This window comes from Heptranchias perlo, chromosome 12 (genome assembly GCF_035084215.1).
Source record: "Heptranchias perlo isolate sHepPer1 chromosome 12, sHepPer1.hap1, whole genome shotgun sequence".
NCBI lineage: Eukaryota > Metazoa > Chordata > Chondrichthyes > Hexanchiformes > Hexanchidae > Heptranchias > Heptranchias perlo.
The window spans coordinates 767,088-786,476 of record NC_090336.1 but is presented as its reverse complement, the minus strand read 5'-3'; the positions used below and the strand labels follow the sequence as shown (position 1 = coordinate 786,476).

Below are 19,389 nucleotides of genomic sequence, written 5' to 3'. Positions count from 1 at the left end.
TAAGAGGGAGTCCATTGATGGGGCATTATTTACACTGGGGTAAGGGGGAGTCCATTGATGGGGCATTATTTACACTGGGGTAAGGGGGAGTCCATTGATGGGGCATTATTTACACTGGGGTAAGGGGGAGTCCATTGATGGGGCATTATTTACACTGGGGTAAGGGAGAGTCCATTGATGGGGCGTTCTTTACACTTGGGTAAGGCGGAGTCCATTGGTGGGTCATTATTTACACTTGGGTAAGGGGGAGTCCATTGATGGGTCATTATTTATACTTGGGTAAGGCGGAGTCCATTGGTAGGTCATTATTTACACTGGGGTAAGGGGGAGTCCATTGATGGGCAATTATTTACGCAGGTGTAAGGTGGGGGGGGTCCATTGATGGGACAATATTTGCACGGGGGTAAGCGGGAATCCATTTATCAGATATTATTTACACTGGCGTAAGGATGGGAGGATCCATTGATGGAACATTAATTACACTGGGTTAAGTGGGAGTCCTTTGATGGGTCACTAATTACTCTGGGGTAAGGGGGAGTCCATTGATGCGATATTATTTACACTGGGGTGAGGGGGAGTCCGTTGATGGGGCTTTATTTCCACTGGGGTAAGGGGGAGTCCATTGATGGGTCATTAATTACACTGGGGTACGGGGGAGTCCATTGATGGGTCATTAATTACACTGGGGTAAGGGGGAGTCCATTGATGGGACATCATTTACACTGGGTTAAGGGGGAGTTCATTGATGGGGCATTATTTCCACTGGGGTAAGTGGGAGTCCATTGATGGGTCATTATTGACAATGGGGTATGGCCATTGTTTACCCCACCCTTATGCACTCTACCATATAATAGACTCTACACCAACTATTTAATCTCAGGGAAAATTCTGCAAAAGATCTCTCCCACCCCCACAGACGGTCAAGCTAAGTGTACACTCTCTGTTCATTTCAACAGCTATATTATTGCATTTTGCTGGTTGCTGTGGGGGGAGATTAAATGTGTGGGTAGAGTCCATGATATGGTGGAGTGTACATAGTGTTATAATAGTTACAGCACAGGAAGAGGCCATTCAGCCCATCATGCCTGTGCCAGCTCTTTGAAAGAGCTATCCAATTAGTTCCATTCTCCTGCTCTTTCTCCATAGCCCTGTAAATTGTTTCCCTTCAAGTATTTATCCCTTTTGAAAGTTACTATTGAATCTGCTTCCAGCACCCTTTCAGGCAGTGCATTCCAGATCATTACAATGCCTCCTTATGTCGCTTCTGGCTCTTTTGCCGATCACTAATCTGTGTCCTCTGGAATCAGTTTCTCCTTATTTCCCCTATCAAAACCGTTCATGATTTTGAACACCTCTATCAAATCTCCTCTTAACCTCCTCTGTTCTAAGGAGAACAATCCCAGCTTCTCCAGTCTATCCACGTAACTGAAGTTCCTCATCCCTGGTGCCATTCTAGTAAACCTTTTAAGCACCCTCTCTATGGCCTTGACATCATTACACTCACCAACCCTCTCCGTTACTTCATCAAAGAACTCAATCAAGTTAGTCAAACACGATTTTCCTTTAACAAATCCGTGCTGGCTTTTATTTATTAGCCCACACTTTTCCAAGTGCCGATCAATTTTGTCCCGGATTATTGTCTCTAAAAGTTTCCCCATCACCGACATTAGACTGACTGGCCTGTAATTGCCAGGTTTATCCCTCTCCCATTTTTTGAACAGGGGTGTAACGTTTGCAATCCTCCAGTCATCTGGCACCGTCCCCATATCTAAGGAGGGTTGAAGATTGTGGCCAGAGCCTCTGCAATTCCCACCCTTACTTCCCTCAGTAACCGAGGATGCATCCCATCCGGACCGGGTGACTTTTCTACTTTGAGAACTGCCAATCTTTTATGTCCCTCCTCTATCTATTTTTATCCTATCCAATATCACTACTACCTCCTCCTTTACTGTGACATTGGCAGAATCCTCTCCTCCATTGAAGACCGATGTGAATTATTCATTTATTACCTCAGCCATTCCCCCTACCTCCACAAGAAGACCTCCTTTTTGTCCCTAATCGGCCCCACCCTCTCCTATGACTCCCCTTTTACTATTTATATGTTTCTAAAAGACTTTTGGGTTCCCTTTTATGTTACCCACTAATCTATTCTCACACTCTCTCTTTGTCCCTCTTATTCCCTTTTTTAGATCTCCTCTGTACTTTCTGTATTCAGTCCGGTTCTCTACTTTATTATGAACCTTACATTTGTCAGAAGCCTTTTTCTGTTTCATTCTAATCTCTTTATCTTTAGTCATCCAGGGAGGTCTAGCTTTGGAAGACCCTTCCTTTCTCCCACAGGGGAACGTTTCTACTCTGTACCTGAACAACCTCCTCCTTGAGGGCCTCCCATTGTTCAATTACTGTTTTGCCTAACAATTTTTATTCGACAGGGGGGCGAATGGGAGGCAGTCTAAGATAAGATTGGAGTGCATGTGTGTAAATGCACGTAGCATGGTAAATAAGGTTGGTGAGCTGCAGAGACAAATCGCATCATGGGACTATGGTATAGTGGCAATAACAGGGACCTGGCTCAAAGGAGAGGATTGGGAACTTAATATTCCTGGCTACAAGGTATTCAGGAAAGATAGGGCAGGAAAGAAAGGATGGGGGTGGGGGGGTGACAGCTTTGATCAAAGAAACTATTATGGCACTAGAAAGGGATGATGTAGTTGAGGGGGTCAAGGACAGAAACTATTTGGTTAGAATTGAGGAACAATAGAGGAGCTATTACACTACTGGGTAAATACTATAGGCCACCAAATAGTGGGAAGGAGATAGAGGAGCAAATTTGCAGGCAAATTACAGAAAGATGCAAGAACGTTAGAGTAGTAATAATGGGGGACTTCAATTATCCCAATATAGACTGGGATAGTAACAGTGTAAAGGGCAAAGGGGGGGTTTGAACAGTGTGTTTCCAGTCCAACGAGGAAGGAAGCAGTGCTGGATTTAGTTCAGGGGAATGAAGTGGGGCAGGTGGAGCATGTTTCAGTGAGGAGCATTTGGGGAACAGTGATCATAATATCGTTAGGTTTAGAATAGTTATTGAAAAGGACAAGGAACAATCAAATGTGAAAATACTAAACTGGAGGAGGGAAAATTTCAGTGAGTTATTAAAGGATCTTGCTCCTTGGATTGGAATCAAAAATTGTTAGACAAAACAGTAATTGAACAATGGGAGGCCTTCAAGGAGGAGGTTGTTCAGGTAGAGAATAGACACATTCCCATGAGGGGGAAAGGAAGGGAATCCAAAGCTAGAGCTCCCTGGATGACTAAAGATATAGAGATTAAAGTGAGACAGAAAAAGGAGGCTTATGACAAATGTAATGCTCATAATACAGTAGAGAATCGGACTGAATACAGAAAGTAAGAGGAGATCTAAAAAAGGGAATAAGAGGGACAAAGAGAGTGTATGAGAATAGATTAGAGGCTAACATAAAAGGAAACCCAAAAGTCTTTCATAAACATGGTAAAAGGGTAGTCAAAAGAAGCATGGGACTAATTAGAGACCAAAAGGCAAACTTCTTGTGGAGGCAGAGGAAATGGCTGAGGTAATAAATGAACACTTTGCATCAGTCTTCACTAGTGAAGAGGATGCTGTCAATGTATAGGAGTAAAGGAGGAGGTAGTAGTGATATTGGATAGGATAAAAATAGATAAAGAGGTAGTACTAAAAAGATTGGCAGTACTCAAAGTAGAAAAGTCACCCGGTCTGGATGGGAGGCAACCTCAGTTACTGAGGGAAGTAAGGGTGGAAATTGTGACTGCTCTGGTCACAATCTTCCAATCCTCCTCAGCAATTACAGGCCAGTCAGCCTAACGTCAGTGGTGGGAAACTTTTAGACACAATAATCCAGGACAAAATTAATTGGAACTTGTAAAAGATGGGTTAATAAATAAAAGTCAGCATGGATTTGTTAAAGGTAAATCGTGTTTGATTAATTTGATTGAGTTCTTTGATGAAATAACGGAGGGGGTTGATGAGGATAGTGCGGTTGATGTTGTGTGTGTGGACTTTCAAAAGGCATTTGCTAAAGTGCCACATAATAGACTTGTTAGCAAAATTAAAGCCAATGGGATTAAAGGGAAAGTGGCAGTGTGGATGCAAAATTAGCTAGGGGACAGAAAACAGAGAGTCGTGGTGAACAGTTGTTTTTCAGGCTGGAGGGAAGTATTCAGTGGTGTTCCCCAGGGGTCAGTATTAGGACCACTGCTCTTTTTGATATATATTAATGACCTGAACTTGAGTACACAGAGCATAATTTCAAAGTCTGCAGATGACATGAAACTCGGAAATGTAGTAAACAATGTGGAGGATAGTAACAGACTTCAGGAGGACAAAGACAGACTGGTGAAATGAGCAGACACATGGCAGATGAAATTTAACGCAGAGAAGTGTGAAGTGATACATTTTGGTAGGAAGAATGAGGAGAGGCAATATAAACTAAATGGTACAATTTTAAAGGGGGCGCAGGGACAGAGAGGCCTGGGGGTTTATGTACACAAATCTTTGAAGGTGGCAGGACAAGTTGAGAAGACTGTTAAAAAAGCATATGGGATCCTGGGCTTTATTAATAGAGGCACAGAGTACAAAAACAAGGAAGTTATACTAAACCTTTATAAAACATTGGTTAGGCCTCAGCTGGAGTGTTGTGTTCAATTCTGGGCACCACACTTTAGGAAGGATGTGAAGACCTTAGAGAGGGTGCAGAAGAGATTTACCAGAATGGTTCCAGGGATGAGGGACTTCAGTTACGTTGATAGACTGTAAAAGCTGGGGTTGTTCTCATTAGAACAGAGAAGGTTAAGGGGAGATTTGATAGAGGTGTTCAAAATCATGAACGGTTTTGATAGAGTAAATAAGGAGAAACTGTTTCCAGTGGCAGAAGGGTCAGTAACCAGTGGACACAGATTTAAGGTGATCGGCAAAAGAGCCAGAGGCAACATGAGGAAACATTTTTTTACGCAGAGTTGTTATGATCTGGAATGCACTGCCTGAAAGGATGGTAATTTTCAAAAGAGAATTGGATAAATACTTGAAGGGAAAAATTTACAGGGCTACGGGGAAAGAGCAGGGGAGTGGAATTAATTGGATAGCTCTTTCAAGAGCAGGCACAGGCACCATGGGCTGCATGGCCTCCTTCTGTGATGGAGCTGCCATAGACACTATGAATCTAACTGGGCAAGATCCCTTTTTAACTCATTGAAATTAGCTCTCCTCCAGTTAAATATTTTCGTATAAGAACATGGAGTAGGAGCAGGAGTGGGCCATACGGCCCCTCGAGCCTGCCCTGCCATTCAACAAGATCATGGCTGATCTTCAACCTCAACTCCACTTTCCCGCCCGATCCACAAATCCCTTGGTTGTCAGCGGGTTGGGGGGGCGGGGGGGTGCGCGGTGAAGGTGCACATGGCAAACCTGCATGAACAAAACTTACCGTTTCCGATGCAATCACATGGTGATTGATGGTGATTAACGTCCTCTCCAGGTTTCGCGCCCGGCAGCCAGCCTGATTGACAGGCTGTCTGCCATCAGGAGCTGCAATGTGAGCAGGGAGGGGCGAGAAAGAGAGAGCGAGACGTCATCCGGCACTGGAACGGAAGATCGGGGGGGAGAGGGGAAGATCGGGGGTGGAGAGGGGAAGATCGGGGGTGGAGAGGGGAAGATCAGGGGGAGGGGGGAAGATCGGGGGGAGGGGGGAAGATCGGGGGTGGAGAGGGGAAGATCGGGGGTGGAGAGGGGAAGATCAGGGGGGAGGGGGGGAAGATCGGGGGGAGGGGGGAAGATCAGGGGGGAGAAGGGAAGATCGGGGGGGAGAGGGGAAGATTGGGGGTGGAGAAGGGAAGATCAGGGGTGGAGAAGGGAAGATCGGGGGGGAGAGGGGAAGATTGGGGGTGGAGAAGGGAAGATCAGGGGTGGAGAAGGGAAGATCGGGGGGGAGAGGGGAAGATCAGGGGGGAGAGGGGAAGATCGGGGGTGGAGAGGGGAAGATCGGGGGTGGAGAGGGGAAGATCAGGGGGGAGGGGGGGAAGATCGGGGGGAGGGGGGAAGATCGCAGGTGGAGAAGGGAAGATCGGGGGTGGAGAAGGGAAGATCAGGGGTGGAGAAGGGAAGATCGGGGGGGAGAGGGGAAGATCAGGGGGGAGAGGGGAAGATCGGGGGGGAGAGGGGAAGATCAGGGGTGGAGAAGGGAAGATCGGGGGGGAGAGGGGAAGATTGGGGGTGGAGAGGGGAAGATCGGGGAGAGGGGGGAAGATTGGGGGTGGAGAGGGGAAGATCGGGGGTGGAGAAGGGAAGATCGGGGGGGAGAGGGGAAGATCAGGGGTGGAGAAGGGAAGATCGGGGGGAGGGGGGAAGATTGGGGGTGGAGAGGGGAAGATCAGGGGGGAGAGGGGAAGATTGGGGGTGGAGAGGGGAAGATCGGGGGGAGGGGGGAAGATTGGGGGTGGAGAGGGGAAGATCAGGGGGGAGAGGGGAAGATCGGGGGAAGCGGGGAAGATCGGGGGTGGAGAGGGGAAGATCAGGGTGGAGAGGGGAAGATCAGGGGGGAGAGGGGAAGATTGGGGGGGAGAGAGGAAGATCAGGGGGGAGAGGGGAAGATCGGGGGGAGGGGGGAAGATTGGGGGTGGAGAAGGGAAGATTGGGGGTGGAGAGGGGAAGATCGGGGGGAGAGGGGAAGATTGGGGGTGGAGAAGGGAAGATCGGGGGAGAGGGGAAGATCGGGGGAGGGGGGAGGATTGGGGGTGGAGAAGGGAAGATCGGGGGTGGAGAGGGGAAGATTGGGGGTGGAGAGGGGAAGATCAGGGGGGAGAGGGGAAGATCGGGGGGAGGGGGGAAGATCGGGGGGAGAGGGGAAGATTTGGGGTGGAGAGGAGAAGATCAGGGGGGAGAGGGGAAGATCGGGGGGAGGGGGGAAGATCAGGGGGGAGAGGGGAAGATTGGGGGTGAGAGGGGACGATCGGGGGGGAGAGGGGAAGATTGGGGGTGGAGAGGAGAAGATCAGGGGGGAGAGGGGAAGATCGGGGGGAGGGGGAAGATCGGGGGTGGAGAAGGGAAGATTGGGGGTGGAGAGGGGAAGATCGGGGGGAGAGGGGAAGATTGGGAGTGGAGAGGGGAAGATCGGGGGGAAGATTGGGGGTGGAGAGGGGAAGATCGGGGAGGAGAGAGGAAGATCGGGGGGGAGAGAGGAAGATCGGGGGGGAGAGGGGAAGATTGGGGGTGGAGAGGGGAAGATCGCGAGGACATCGGGGGGTGAACAGGGGGACATCAGGGGGGTGAAGAGGGGGACATCGGAGCAGGAGACATCGGATATCGGAGCAGTTTTCAAAGGTAGGTTCCTTTCGTGTATTCACTTCCTTCCATGGTTTTTATTTAATTAATTTAGTTTCTTTTTGCCTGATCCGGCCCTTCACGTCTGGTTTCATGCCTGGTGGGCAAGCCGCCCAGGTAAGTTAAAAATCTTTCTAATCCCTTCATCTGTGACAGGTAAAATGCCTTAAGTTCCTCAATGAGGTACATTTGGCTCTTTAACTGTCATCCCGCCAGCTTTAATTGCCGGCGGGACTTCCATTTTTGGGTCGACCGCGCGCACCCAGGTGGGTCCCTGGGAAACTCGGAAGTCGGTGTGTTGGAGCCGGCTTCCAAACCTGAACGGGATTTCCGCGATTTTCGGAGCCCCCCCCCCCACCGCCGCCCCCAACGCACCCGCAATTGCCCCCTAAAATCACCCCCAATCTCTCAGCATCTACCCTGTCAAGCCCCTTCATAATCTTATATGTTTCAATGATATCACCTCTCATTTTTCTAAACTCCAGAGAGTATAGGCCCATTCTACTCAATCTCTCCTCACAGGACAACCCTCTCATCCCAGGAATCAATCTAGTGAACCTTCGTTGCACCCCCTCTGAGGCAAATATATCCTTCCTTAGATAAGGAGACTAAAACTACTCGGTACACCAGATGAGGTCTCATCAAAGCCCTGTACAACTGTAGTAAGACTTCCTTACTCTTGTACTCCAACCCCCTTGCAATAAAGGCCAACATACCATTTGCCTTCCTAATTGCCTGCTGTACCTGCATGTTAACATTTTGTGTTTCTTGTGCGAGGACACCCAAGTCTCTCTGAACACCAACATTTAATAGTTTCTCACCATTTAAAAAATATTCTGTTTTTCTATTCTTCCTACCAAAGTGAATAACCTCACATTTCCCCACATTATACTCCATCTGCCACCTTCTTGCCCACTCACTTGATCTGTCTATATCCCTTTGCAGACTCTTTGTGTCCTCCTCACAGCTTACTTTCCCACCTAGCTTTGTATCGTCAGCAAATTTGGATACATTACACTCGATCCCTTCACTAAGTCATTAATATAGATTGTAAATAGCTGAGGCCCAAGCACTGATCCTTGTGATACCCCACTAGTTACAGCCTGCCAACCTGAAAATGACCCGTTTATCCCAACTCTCTGTTTACTGTCCTTTAACCAATCCTCTATCCATGCTAATATATTACCCCCAACCTCATGAGCCCTAACCTTGCGTAACAACCTTTTATGTGGCACCTTAACGAATGCCTTTTCAAAATCCAAATATACTAAATCCCCTGGTTGCCCTTTATCTACTCTGCTGGTTACATCCTCAAAAAACTCTAATAAATTTGTCAAAAACAATTTCCCTTTTCTAAAACCATGTTGACTTTGTCTAATCATATTATGATTTTCTAAGTGCCCTGTTACCACTTCCTTAATAATGGATTCCAGCATTTTCCCGACGACCGATATCAGGCTAACTGACCTGTAGTTCCCTGTTTTCTTGCTCCCTCCCTTCTTAAATAGCGGGGTCACATTTGCTATCTTCCAGTCCACTGGGACCGTTCCAGAATCTAGAGAATTTTGGAAAATCATAACCGATACATCCAATATCTCTGCAGCCACCTCCTTTAGAACCCTCGGGTGTCGGCCATCAGGTCCAGGGGATTTGTCGGCTTTTAGTCCCATTAGTTTGTCCAGTACTTTTTCTCTAGTGATATTAATTGTTTTAAGTTCCTCACTCCCATTTACCCCTTGGTTCCCCACTATTTTTGGTATGCTTTTTGTGTCTTCTACTGTGAAGACAGATACAAAATATTCATTTAACTCATCTGCCATTTCCTGATTCCCCATTATAATTTCACCTGTCTCAGCCTCTAAGGGACCAATGTTTACTTTTGCTACTTTCTTCCTTTTTTCATACTTGTCGAAACTCTAACAATCCGTTTTTATATTTTTTGCTAGTTTATTATCATATTCTATTTTCTCCCTTCTTAATCAATTTTTTGGCCGTCCTTTGTTGCTTTCTAAAACTCTCCCAATCCCCAGGCTTACTACTCTCCTTGACAACATTATAGGCCTCTTCTTTCCATCTAATACTATCCTTAACTTCTTTAGTTAGTCACGGGTAGATCACTTTTCCCGTGGAGTTTTTATTTCTGAATGGAATGTATATTTGTTGAGAATATTGAACTATTTCTTTAAATGTTTGCCATTGCTTTTCAACTGTCAAACCCTTTAATTTAATTTCCCAAATCTACCTTTGACAACTCGCCCCTCGTACCTATGTAATTGGCTTTATTTAAGTTTAAGACTCTAGTTTCTGACTTAAATACGTTACTTTCAAACTCAATGTGAACCCAGAGGTTCTTTTACTGTGAGATTATTAATTAACCCTGTCTCACGACACAATACAAGATCTAAAATAACCTGTTCCCTGGTTGGTTCCATGATGTATTGCTCTAGGAAACCATCTCAAATACATTCCATGAACTTGTCTTTGAAAATACTTTATTGATTGTTCCTTGTCCTTTTCCATAACTATTCTAAACCTGATGATATTATGATCACTGTTCAACCAAATGCTCCCCTACTGAAACATGCTCCATTTGCCCCACGTCATTCCCCAGAACTAGATCCAGCACTGCTTCCTCATAAGGCTGGAAACACACTGCTCAAGAAAGTTCCCTTGTACACATTTCAAGAATTCCTCCCCCTCTTTACACTGTTCCTGTCCCAGAATAATCTACCTGGGCTGGGAAGGAGATTAAATGGTTGGGTAGAGTCCATGATCGAGTAAAGTGCACATGGGCTGTGGAAGGAGATTAAAAGGGTGGGTAGAGGGTGTACTCTACAAATAGAGACTTGGCAGATGTTAAAAGATGTGATTCAGTCTGATTCTCAATTAGGTGGCGGGCTCTCCTGAGTAACTGAATTACAGCGAGCGCAAATGCTGCATAAAAGACTCTTTCTCAATGCCTTATCTACGCCATCCCCCGACAGGCTCAGCTGTCGTTCAGAATGTTGCATATGGGCGCACAAAGGTAACCAATGCCCATTCTGACATAGTGTGTGGCTGTGGACAGTCACAGCGACCCACTGTATCAACAGGCCAGCGTTCAGACCTAAGATTGAGACTCAAGCTCAAATGTGTCGAAGAGTTTGATTTGTGTAAAGTAACAGTGTACAGCGACCGTCAACACACTCACCTGTTGATCCGAGGAAGTATCTCTCTAACACAGATCCGTATCCAGTGGGTGTATCCTGCAGGTCACTGATAATGAACGGCTGCGAGTCAATGTCGGCACTGTTTATGGGCCAGTACTGTGAGCGCATGCTTGCTCCACCATACCAGGAAACATTCACCATGGAGAAGCAATCCTGTAAAGAAGTCACAAAGCATCCAATTAAAGAGCACCACTGGCATGCACACAACTTTCTCCACTCAGCTCAGTTTTTCCAAAATCTACTGGATGGTCATAAGAATAGAAGAAAAAACACATTGAGAAAAGATCATTTGGTGTTTTAATCTCCTTCCACAGCCCACGTACACTCTCCCCTATCATGGACTCTACCCACCCATTTAATCTCCTTCCACAGCCTGTGTACACTCTCCCCTATCATAGACTCTACCCACCCATTTAATCTCCTTCCACAGCCCACGTACACCCTACCCTACCATGGACTCTACCCACCCATTTAATCTCCTTCCACAGCCCGTGTACACCCTACCCTACCATGGACTCGACCCACCCATTTAATCTCCTTCCACAGCCTGTGTACACTCTCCCCTATCATGGACTCGACCCACCCATTTAATCTCCTTCCACAGCCCGTGTACACTCTCCCCTATCATGGACTCGACCTACCCATTTAATCTCCTTCCACAGCCCACGTACACTCGACCTTACCATGGACTCGACCCACCCATTTAATCTCATGTCAGCAGGCTACTTGACTGTAGAGGGAATCACAGCTTGACCCAGCCCTCACATACGAATTAAGAGCAGGAGTAGGCCATTCGGCCCCTGGAGCCTGCTCTGCCATTTGACAAGATCATGACCTCAACCCTACTTTCCCGTCAACCTACTATAACCTTTGACTCCCTTGTTAATCAGGAAACTATCCAACTCAGCCTTAAAAATATACAATGACCCTGTCTCCACCGCGCTCGGGGGAAGGGAGTTCCACAGACTCACGTCCCTCTGAGAGAAATAATTCCTCCTCACCTCCGTCTTAAATGGGAGACCCCTTATTTTAAAACTGTGGCCCCGAGTTGTAGTTCACATCCACACATGGATTCGCAGCAGGAGCCGCTGCACCGTCATGAGGAGCATGAACCCAGGCTGATTTTCCTCCCAACCCCAGGAAAAATGAGGCCAACTTAAGTGCTTTTGTCACTATCCTACCTGGGATCATATAATAAAACTCCTCCGGGATCAGATCATTCACATCACCCGGGATCGGATAATTTACATCACCGGGGATCAGATAATTTACATCACCGGGGATCGGATAATTTACATCACCGGGGATCGGATAATTTACATCACCCGGGATCAGATAATTTACATCACCCGGGATCAGATAATTTACATCACCGGGGATCAGATAATTTACATCACTGGGGATCAGATAATTTACATCACCGGGGATCAGATAATTTACATCACCGGGGATCAGATAATTTACATCACTGGGGATCAGATAATTTACATCACCGGGGATCAGATAATTTACATCACCGGGGATCGGATAATTTACATCACCCGGGATCGGATAATTTACATCACCCGGGATCGGATAATTTACATCACCCGGGATCGGATAATTTACATCACCCGGGATCAGATAATTTACATCACCCGGGATCAGATAATTTACATCACCGGGGATCAGATAATTTACATCACCGGGGATCAGATAATTTACATCACCGGGGATCGGATAATTTACATCACCCGGGATCAGATAATTTACATCACCCGGGATCGGATAATTTACATCACCCGGGATCGGATAATTTACATCACCCGGGATCAGATAATTTACATCACCCGGGATCAGATAATTTACATCACCGGGGATCAGATAATTTACATCACCGGGGATCAGATAATTTACATCACCCGGGATCGGATAATTTACATCACCCGGGATCAGATAATTTACATCATCGGGGATCAGATAATTTACATCACCCGGGATCAGATAATTTACATCACCGGGGATCAGATAATTTACATCACCCGGGATCGGATAATTTACATCACCGGGAATCGGATAATTTACATCACCCGGGATCAGATAATTTACATCATCGGGGATCAGATAATTTACATCACCGGGGATCGGATAATTTACATCACCGGGGATCAGATAATTTACATCACCGTGGATCAGATAATTTACATCACCCGGGATCAGATAATTTACATCACCGTGGATCGGATAATTTACATCACCCGGGATCAGATAATTTACATCACCGGGGATCAGATAATTTACATCACCGGGGATCGGATAATTTACATCACCCGGGATCAGATAATTTACATCACTGGGGATCAGATAATTTACATCACCCGGGATCAGATAATTTACATCACCGGGGATCGGATAATTTACATCACCCGGGATCAGATAATTTACATCACCCGGGATCAGATAATTTACATCACCCGGGGATCAGATAATTTACATCACCCGGGATCAGATAATTTACATCACCCGGGATCAGATAATTTACATCACCCGGGATCAGATAATTTACATCACCCGGGATCAGATAATTTACATCACCCGGGATCAGATAATTTACATCATCGGGGATCAGATAATTTACATCACCCGGGATCGGATAATTTACATCACCCGGGATCAGATAATTTACATCATCGGGGATCAGATAATTTACATCATCGGGGATCAGATAATTTACATCATCGGGGATCGGATAATTTACATCACCGTGGATCAGATAATTTACATCACCCGGGATCAGATAATTTACATCACCCGGGATCAGATAATTTACATCACCGGGATCAGATAATTTACATCACCGGGGATCGGATAATTTACATCACCGGGGATCGGATAATTTACATCACCCGGGATCAGATAATTTACATCACCGGGATCAGATAATTTACATCACCCGGGATCGGATAATTTACATCACCGTGGATCGGATAATTTACATCACCCGGGATCAGATAATTTACATCACCCGGGATCAGATAATTTACATCACCCGGATCAGATAATTTACATCACCGGGGATCAGATAATTTACATCACCCGGGATCAGATAATTTACATCACCGGGGATCGGATAATTTACATCACCGGGATCAGATAATTTACATCACCGGGATCAGATAATTTACATCACCCGGGATCAGATAATTTACATCACCGGGGATCAGATAATTTACATCACCCGGGATCAGATAATTTACATCACCGGGGATCAGATAATTTACATCACCCGGGATCAGATAATTTACATCACCCGGGATCAGATAATTTACATCACCGGGATCAGATAATTTACATCACCGGGGATCAGATAATTTACATCACCCGGGATCAGATAATTTACATCACCGTGGATCAGATAATTTACATCACCGGGGATCGGATAATTTACATCACCGGGATCAGATAATTTACATCACCGGGATCAGATAATTTACATCACCCGGGATCAGATAATTTACATCACCGGGGATCGGATAATTTACATCACCCGGGGATCGGATAATTTACATCACCGGGGATCAGATAATTTACATCACCGTGGATCAGATCATTTACATCACCCGGGATCAGATAATTTACATCACTGGGGATCAGATAATTTACATCATCGGGGATCAGATAATTTACATCACCCGGGATCAGATAATTTACATCACCCGGGATCAGATAATTTACATCACCGGGGATCAGATAATTTACATCACCCGGGATCAGATAATTTACATCACCGGGGATCAGATAATTTACATCACCCGGGGATCAGATAATTTACATCACCCGGGATCAGATAATTTACATCACCGGGGATCAGATAATTTACATCACCCGGATCAGATAATTTACATCACCGGGGATCAGATAATTTACATCACCCGGGATCAGATAATTTACATCACCGGGGATCAGATAATTTACATCACCCGGGGATCAGATAATTTACATCACCCGGGATCAGATAATTTACATCACCGGGGATCAGATAATTTACATCACCCGGATCAGATAATTTACATCACCGGGGATCAGATAATTTACATCACCCGGGATCAGATAATTTACATCACCGGGGATCGGATAATTTACATCACCGGGATCAGATAATTTACATCACCGGGATCAGATAATTTACATCACCCGGGATCAGATAATTTACATCACCGGGGATCAGATAATTTACATCACCCGGGATCAGATAATTTACATCACCGGGGATCAGATAATTTACATCACCCGGGATCAGATAATTTACATCACCCGGGATCAGATAATTTACATCACCGGGATCGGATAATTTACATCACTGGGGATCAGATAATTTACATCACCCGGGATCAGATAATTTACATCACCGGGATCAGATAATTTACATCACCGGGGATCGGATAATTTACATCACCGGGGATCGGATAATTTACATCACCGGGGATCGGATAATTTACATCACCCGGGATCAGATAATTTACATCACCGGGATCAGATAATTTACATCACCGGGATCAGATAATTTACATCACCCGGGATCAGATAATTTACATCACCGGGGATCAGATAATTTACATCATCGGGGATCAGATAATTTACATCACCGGGATCAGATAATTTACATCACCGGGATCAGATAATTTACATCACCCGGGATCAGATAATTTACATCACCGGGGATCAGATAATTTACATCATCGGGGATCAGATAATTTACATCACCCGGGATCAGATAATTTACATCACCGGGGATCAGATAATTTACATCACCCGGGGATCAGATAATTTACATCACCCGGGATCAGATAATTTACATCATCCGGGGATCAGATAATTTACATCACCGGGGATCGGATAATTTACATCACCCGGGATCAGATAATTTACATCACCCGGGATCAGATAATTTACATCATCCGGGGATCAGATAATTTACATCACCGGGGATCAGATAATTTACATCACCCGGGATCAGATAATTTACATCACCGGGGATCAGATAATTTACATCACCGGGGATCAGATAATTTACATCACCGGGGATCGGATAATTTACATCACCGGGGATCGGATAATTTACATCACCGGGATCAGATAATTTACATCACCGGGATCAGATAATTTACATCACCAAGGATCAGATAATTTACATCACCCGGGATCGGATAATTTACATCACCGGGGATCAGATAATTTACATCATCGGGGATCAGATAATTTACATCACCCGGGATCAGATAATTTACATCACCCGGGATCAGATAATTTACATCACCGGGGATCAGATAATTTACATCACCCGGGATCAGATAATTTACATCACCGGGGATCGGATAATTTACATCACCGGGGATCGGATAATTTACATCACCCGGGATCAGATAATTTACATCACCCGGGATCAGATAATTTACATCACCGGGGATCGGATAATTTACATCACCGGGGATCGGATAATTTACATCACCCGGGATCAGATAATTTACATCACCCGGGATCGGATAATTTACATCACCCGGGATCGGATAATTTACATCACAGGGGATCGGATAATTTACATCACCGGGGATCGGATAATTTACATCAGCCGGGATCGGATAATTTACATCACCGAGGATCGGATAATTTACATCACCCGGGATCAGATAATTTACATCAGCCGGGATCGGATAATTTACATCACCGAGGATCAGATAATTTACATCAGCCGGGATCGGATAATTTACATCACCGAGGATCGGATAATTTACATCACCCGGGATCGGATAATTTACATCAGCCGGGATCGGATAATTTACATCACCCGGGATCAGATAATTTACATCACCAGGGATCAGATAATTTACATCACCGGGGATCAGATAACTTACATCACCGGGGATCAGATAATTTACATCACCCGGGATCAGATAATTTACATCACCAGGGATCAGATAATTTACATCACCGGGGATCAGATAACTTACATCACCGGGGATCAGATAATTTACATCACCCGGGATCAGATAATTTACATCACCGGGGATCGGATAATTTACATCACCCGGGATCAGATAATTTACATCACCCGGGGATCAGATAATTTACATCACCCGGGATCAGATAATTTACATCACCGGGGATCGGATAATTTACATCACCGGGGATCAGATAATTTACATCACCCGGGATCAGATAATTTACATCACCGGGGATCAGATAATTTACATCACCCGGGATCAGATAATTTACATCACCCGGGATCAGATAATTTACATCACCGGGATCAGATAATTTACATCACCGGGGATCGGATAATTTACATCACCGGGGATCAGATAATTTACATCACCCGGGATCAGATAATTTACATCACCCGGGATCAGATAATTTACATCATCGGGGATCAGATCATTTACATCACCGGGGATCAGATCATTTACATCACCCGGGATCAGATAATTTACATCACCCGGGATCGGATAATTTACATCACCCGGGATCGGATAATTTACATCACCCGGGATCAGATAATTTACATCACCCGGGGATCAGATAATTTACATCACCCGGGATCAGATAATTTACATCACCGGGGATCAGATAATTTACATCACCCGGGATCAGATAATTTACATCACCGGGGATCAGATAATTTACATCACCCGGGATCAGATAATTTACATCACCGGGGATCGGATAATTTACATCACCGGGGATCGGATAATTTACATCACCCGGGATCAGATAATTTACATCACCCGGGATCAGATAATTTACATCACCCGGGATCAGATAATTTACATCACCGGGGATCAGATAATTTACATCACCCGGGATCAGATAATTTACATCACCCGGGATCAGATAATTTACATCATCGGGGATCAGATCATTTACATCACCGGGGATCAGATCATTTACATCACCCGGGATCAGATAATTTACATCACCGGGGATCAGATAATTTACATCACCGGGGATCGGATAATTTACATCACCGGGGATCGGATAATTTACATCACCCGGGATCAGATAATTTACATCACCCGGGATCGGATAATTTACATCACCCGGGATCAGATAATTTACATCACCCGGGGATCAGATAATTTACATCACCCGGGATCAGATCATTTACATCACCGGGGATCAGATAATTTACATCACCCGGGATCGGATAATTTACATCACCCGGGATCAGATAATTTACATCACCCGGGATCAGATAATTTACATCACCCGGGATCAGATAATTTACATCACCGGGGATCAGATAATTTACATCACCCGGGATCAGATAATTTACATCACCCGGGATCAGATAATTTACATCACCCGGGATCAGATAATTTACATCACCGGGGATCAGATAATTTACATCACCGGGGATCAGATAATTTACATCACCCGGGATCAGATAATTTACATCACCGGGATCAGATAATTTACATCACCCGGGATCAGATAATTTACATCACCGGGGATCAGATAATTTACATCACCCGGGATCAGATAATTTACATCACCGGGGATCGGATAATTTACATCACCGGGGATCGGATAATTTACATCACCCGGGATCAGATAATTTACATCACCCGGGATCAGATAATTTACATCACCCGGGATCAGATAATTTACATCACCGGGGATCAGATAATTTACATCACCCGGGATCGGATAATTTACATCACCCGGGGATCAGATAATTTACATCACCGGGATCAGATAATTTACATCACCAGGGATCAGATAATTTACATCACCGGGGATCGGATAATTTACATCACCCGGGGATCAGATAATTTACATCACCGGGATCAGATAATTTACATCACCCGGGATCAGATAATTTACATCACCAGGGATCAGATAATTTACATCACCGGGGATCGGATAATTTACATCACCGGGGATCGGATAATTTACATCACCCGGGGATCAGATAATTTACATCACCAGGGATCAGATAATTTACATCACCGGGGATCGGATAATTTACATCACCGGGGATCAGATAATTTACATCACCCGGGATCAGATAATTTACATCACCAGGGATCAGATAATTTACATCACCGGGGATCGGATAATTTACATCACCGGGGATCAGATAATTTACATCACCGGGGATCGGATAATTTACATCACCCGGGGATCAGATAATTTACATCACCGGGATCAGATAATTTACATCACCGGGATCAGATAATTTACATCACCCGGGATCAGATAATTTACATCACCGGGGATCAGATAATTTACATCACCGGGGATCGGATAATTTACATCACCCGGGATCAGATAATTTACATCACCGGGGATCGGATAATTTACATCACCGGGGATCAGATAATTTACATCACCCGGGGATCAGATAATTTACATCACCCGGGATCGGATAATTTACATCACCCGGGGATCAGATAATTTACATCACCCGGGATCAGATAATTTACATCACCGGGGATCGGATAATTTACATCACCGGGGATCAGATAATTTACATCACCGGGGATCGGATAATTTACATCACCCGGGATCAGATAATTTACATCACCCGGGATCGGATAATTTACATCACCGGGGATCGGATAATTTACATCACCCGGGATCAGATAATTTACATCACCCGGGATCAGATAATTTACATCACCGGGGATCGGATAATTTACATCACCCGGGATCAGATAATTTACATCACCCGGGATCAGATAATTTACATCACCGGGATCAGATAATTTACATCACCGGGGATCGGATAATTTACATCACCGGGATCAGATAATTTACATCACCCGGGATCAG

General features: G+C 45.1%; 1 protein-coding gene across 5 annotated transcripts in view; it reads right to left on the bottom strand.

Annotated features, from left to right (window-relative positions):
• Positions 1–19,389, bottom strand: part of LOC137327804 (SITS-binding protein-like) — a 199,672-nt gene that overhangs the window by 132,748 nt on the left and 47,535 nt on the right. For all 5 annotated transcript variants that reach the window (XM_067993617.1, XM_067993620.1, XM_067993618.1 and 2 more), the window contains exon 2: positions 10,560–10,731. In XM_067993617.1, the coding sequence (XP_067849718.1) occupies positions 10,560–10,731 (172 nt within the window). The remainder of the gene's footprint in view (positions 1–10,559; positions 10,732–19,389) is intronic.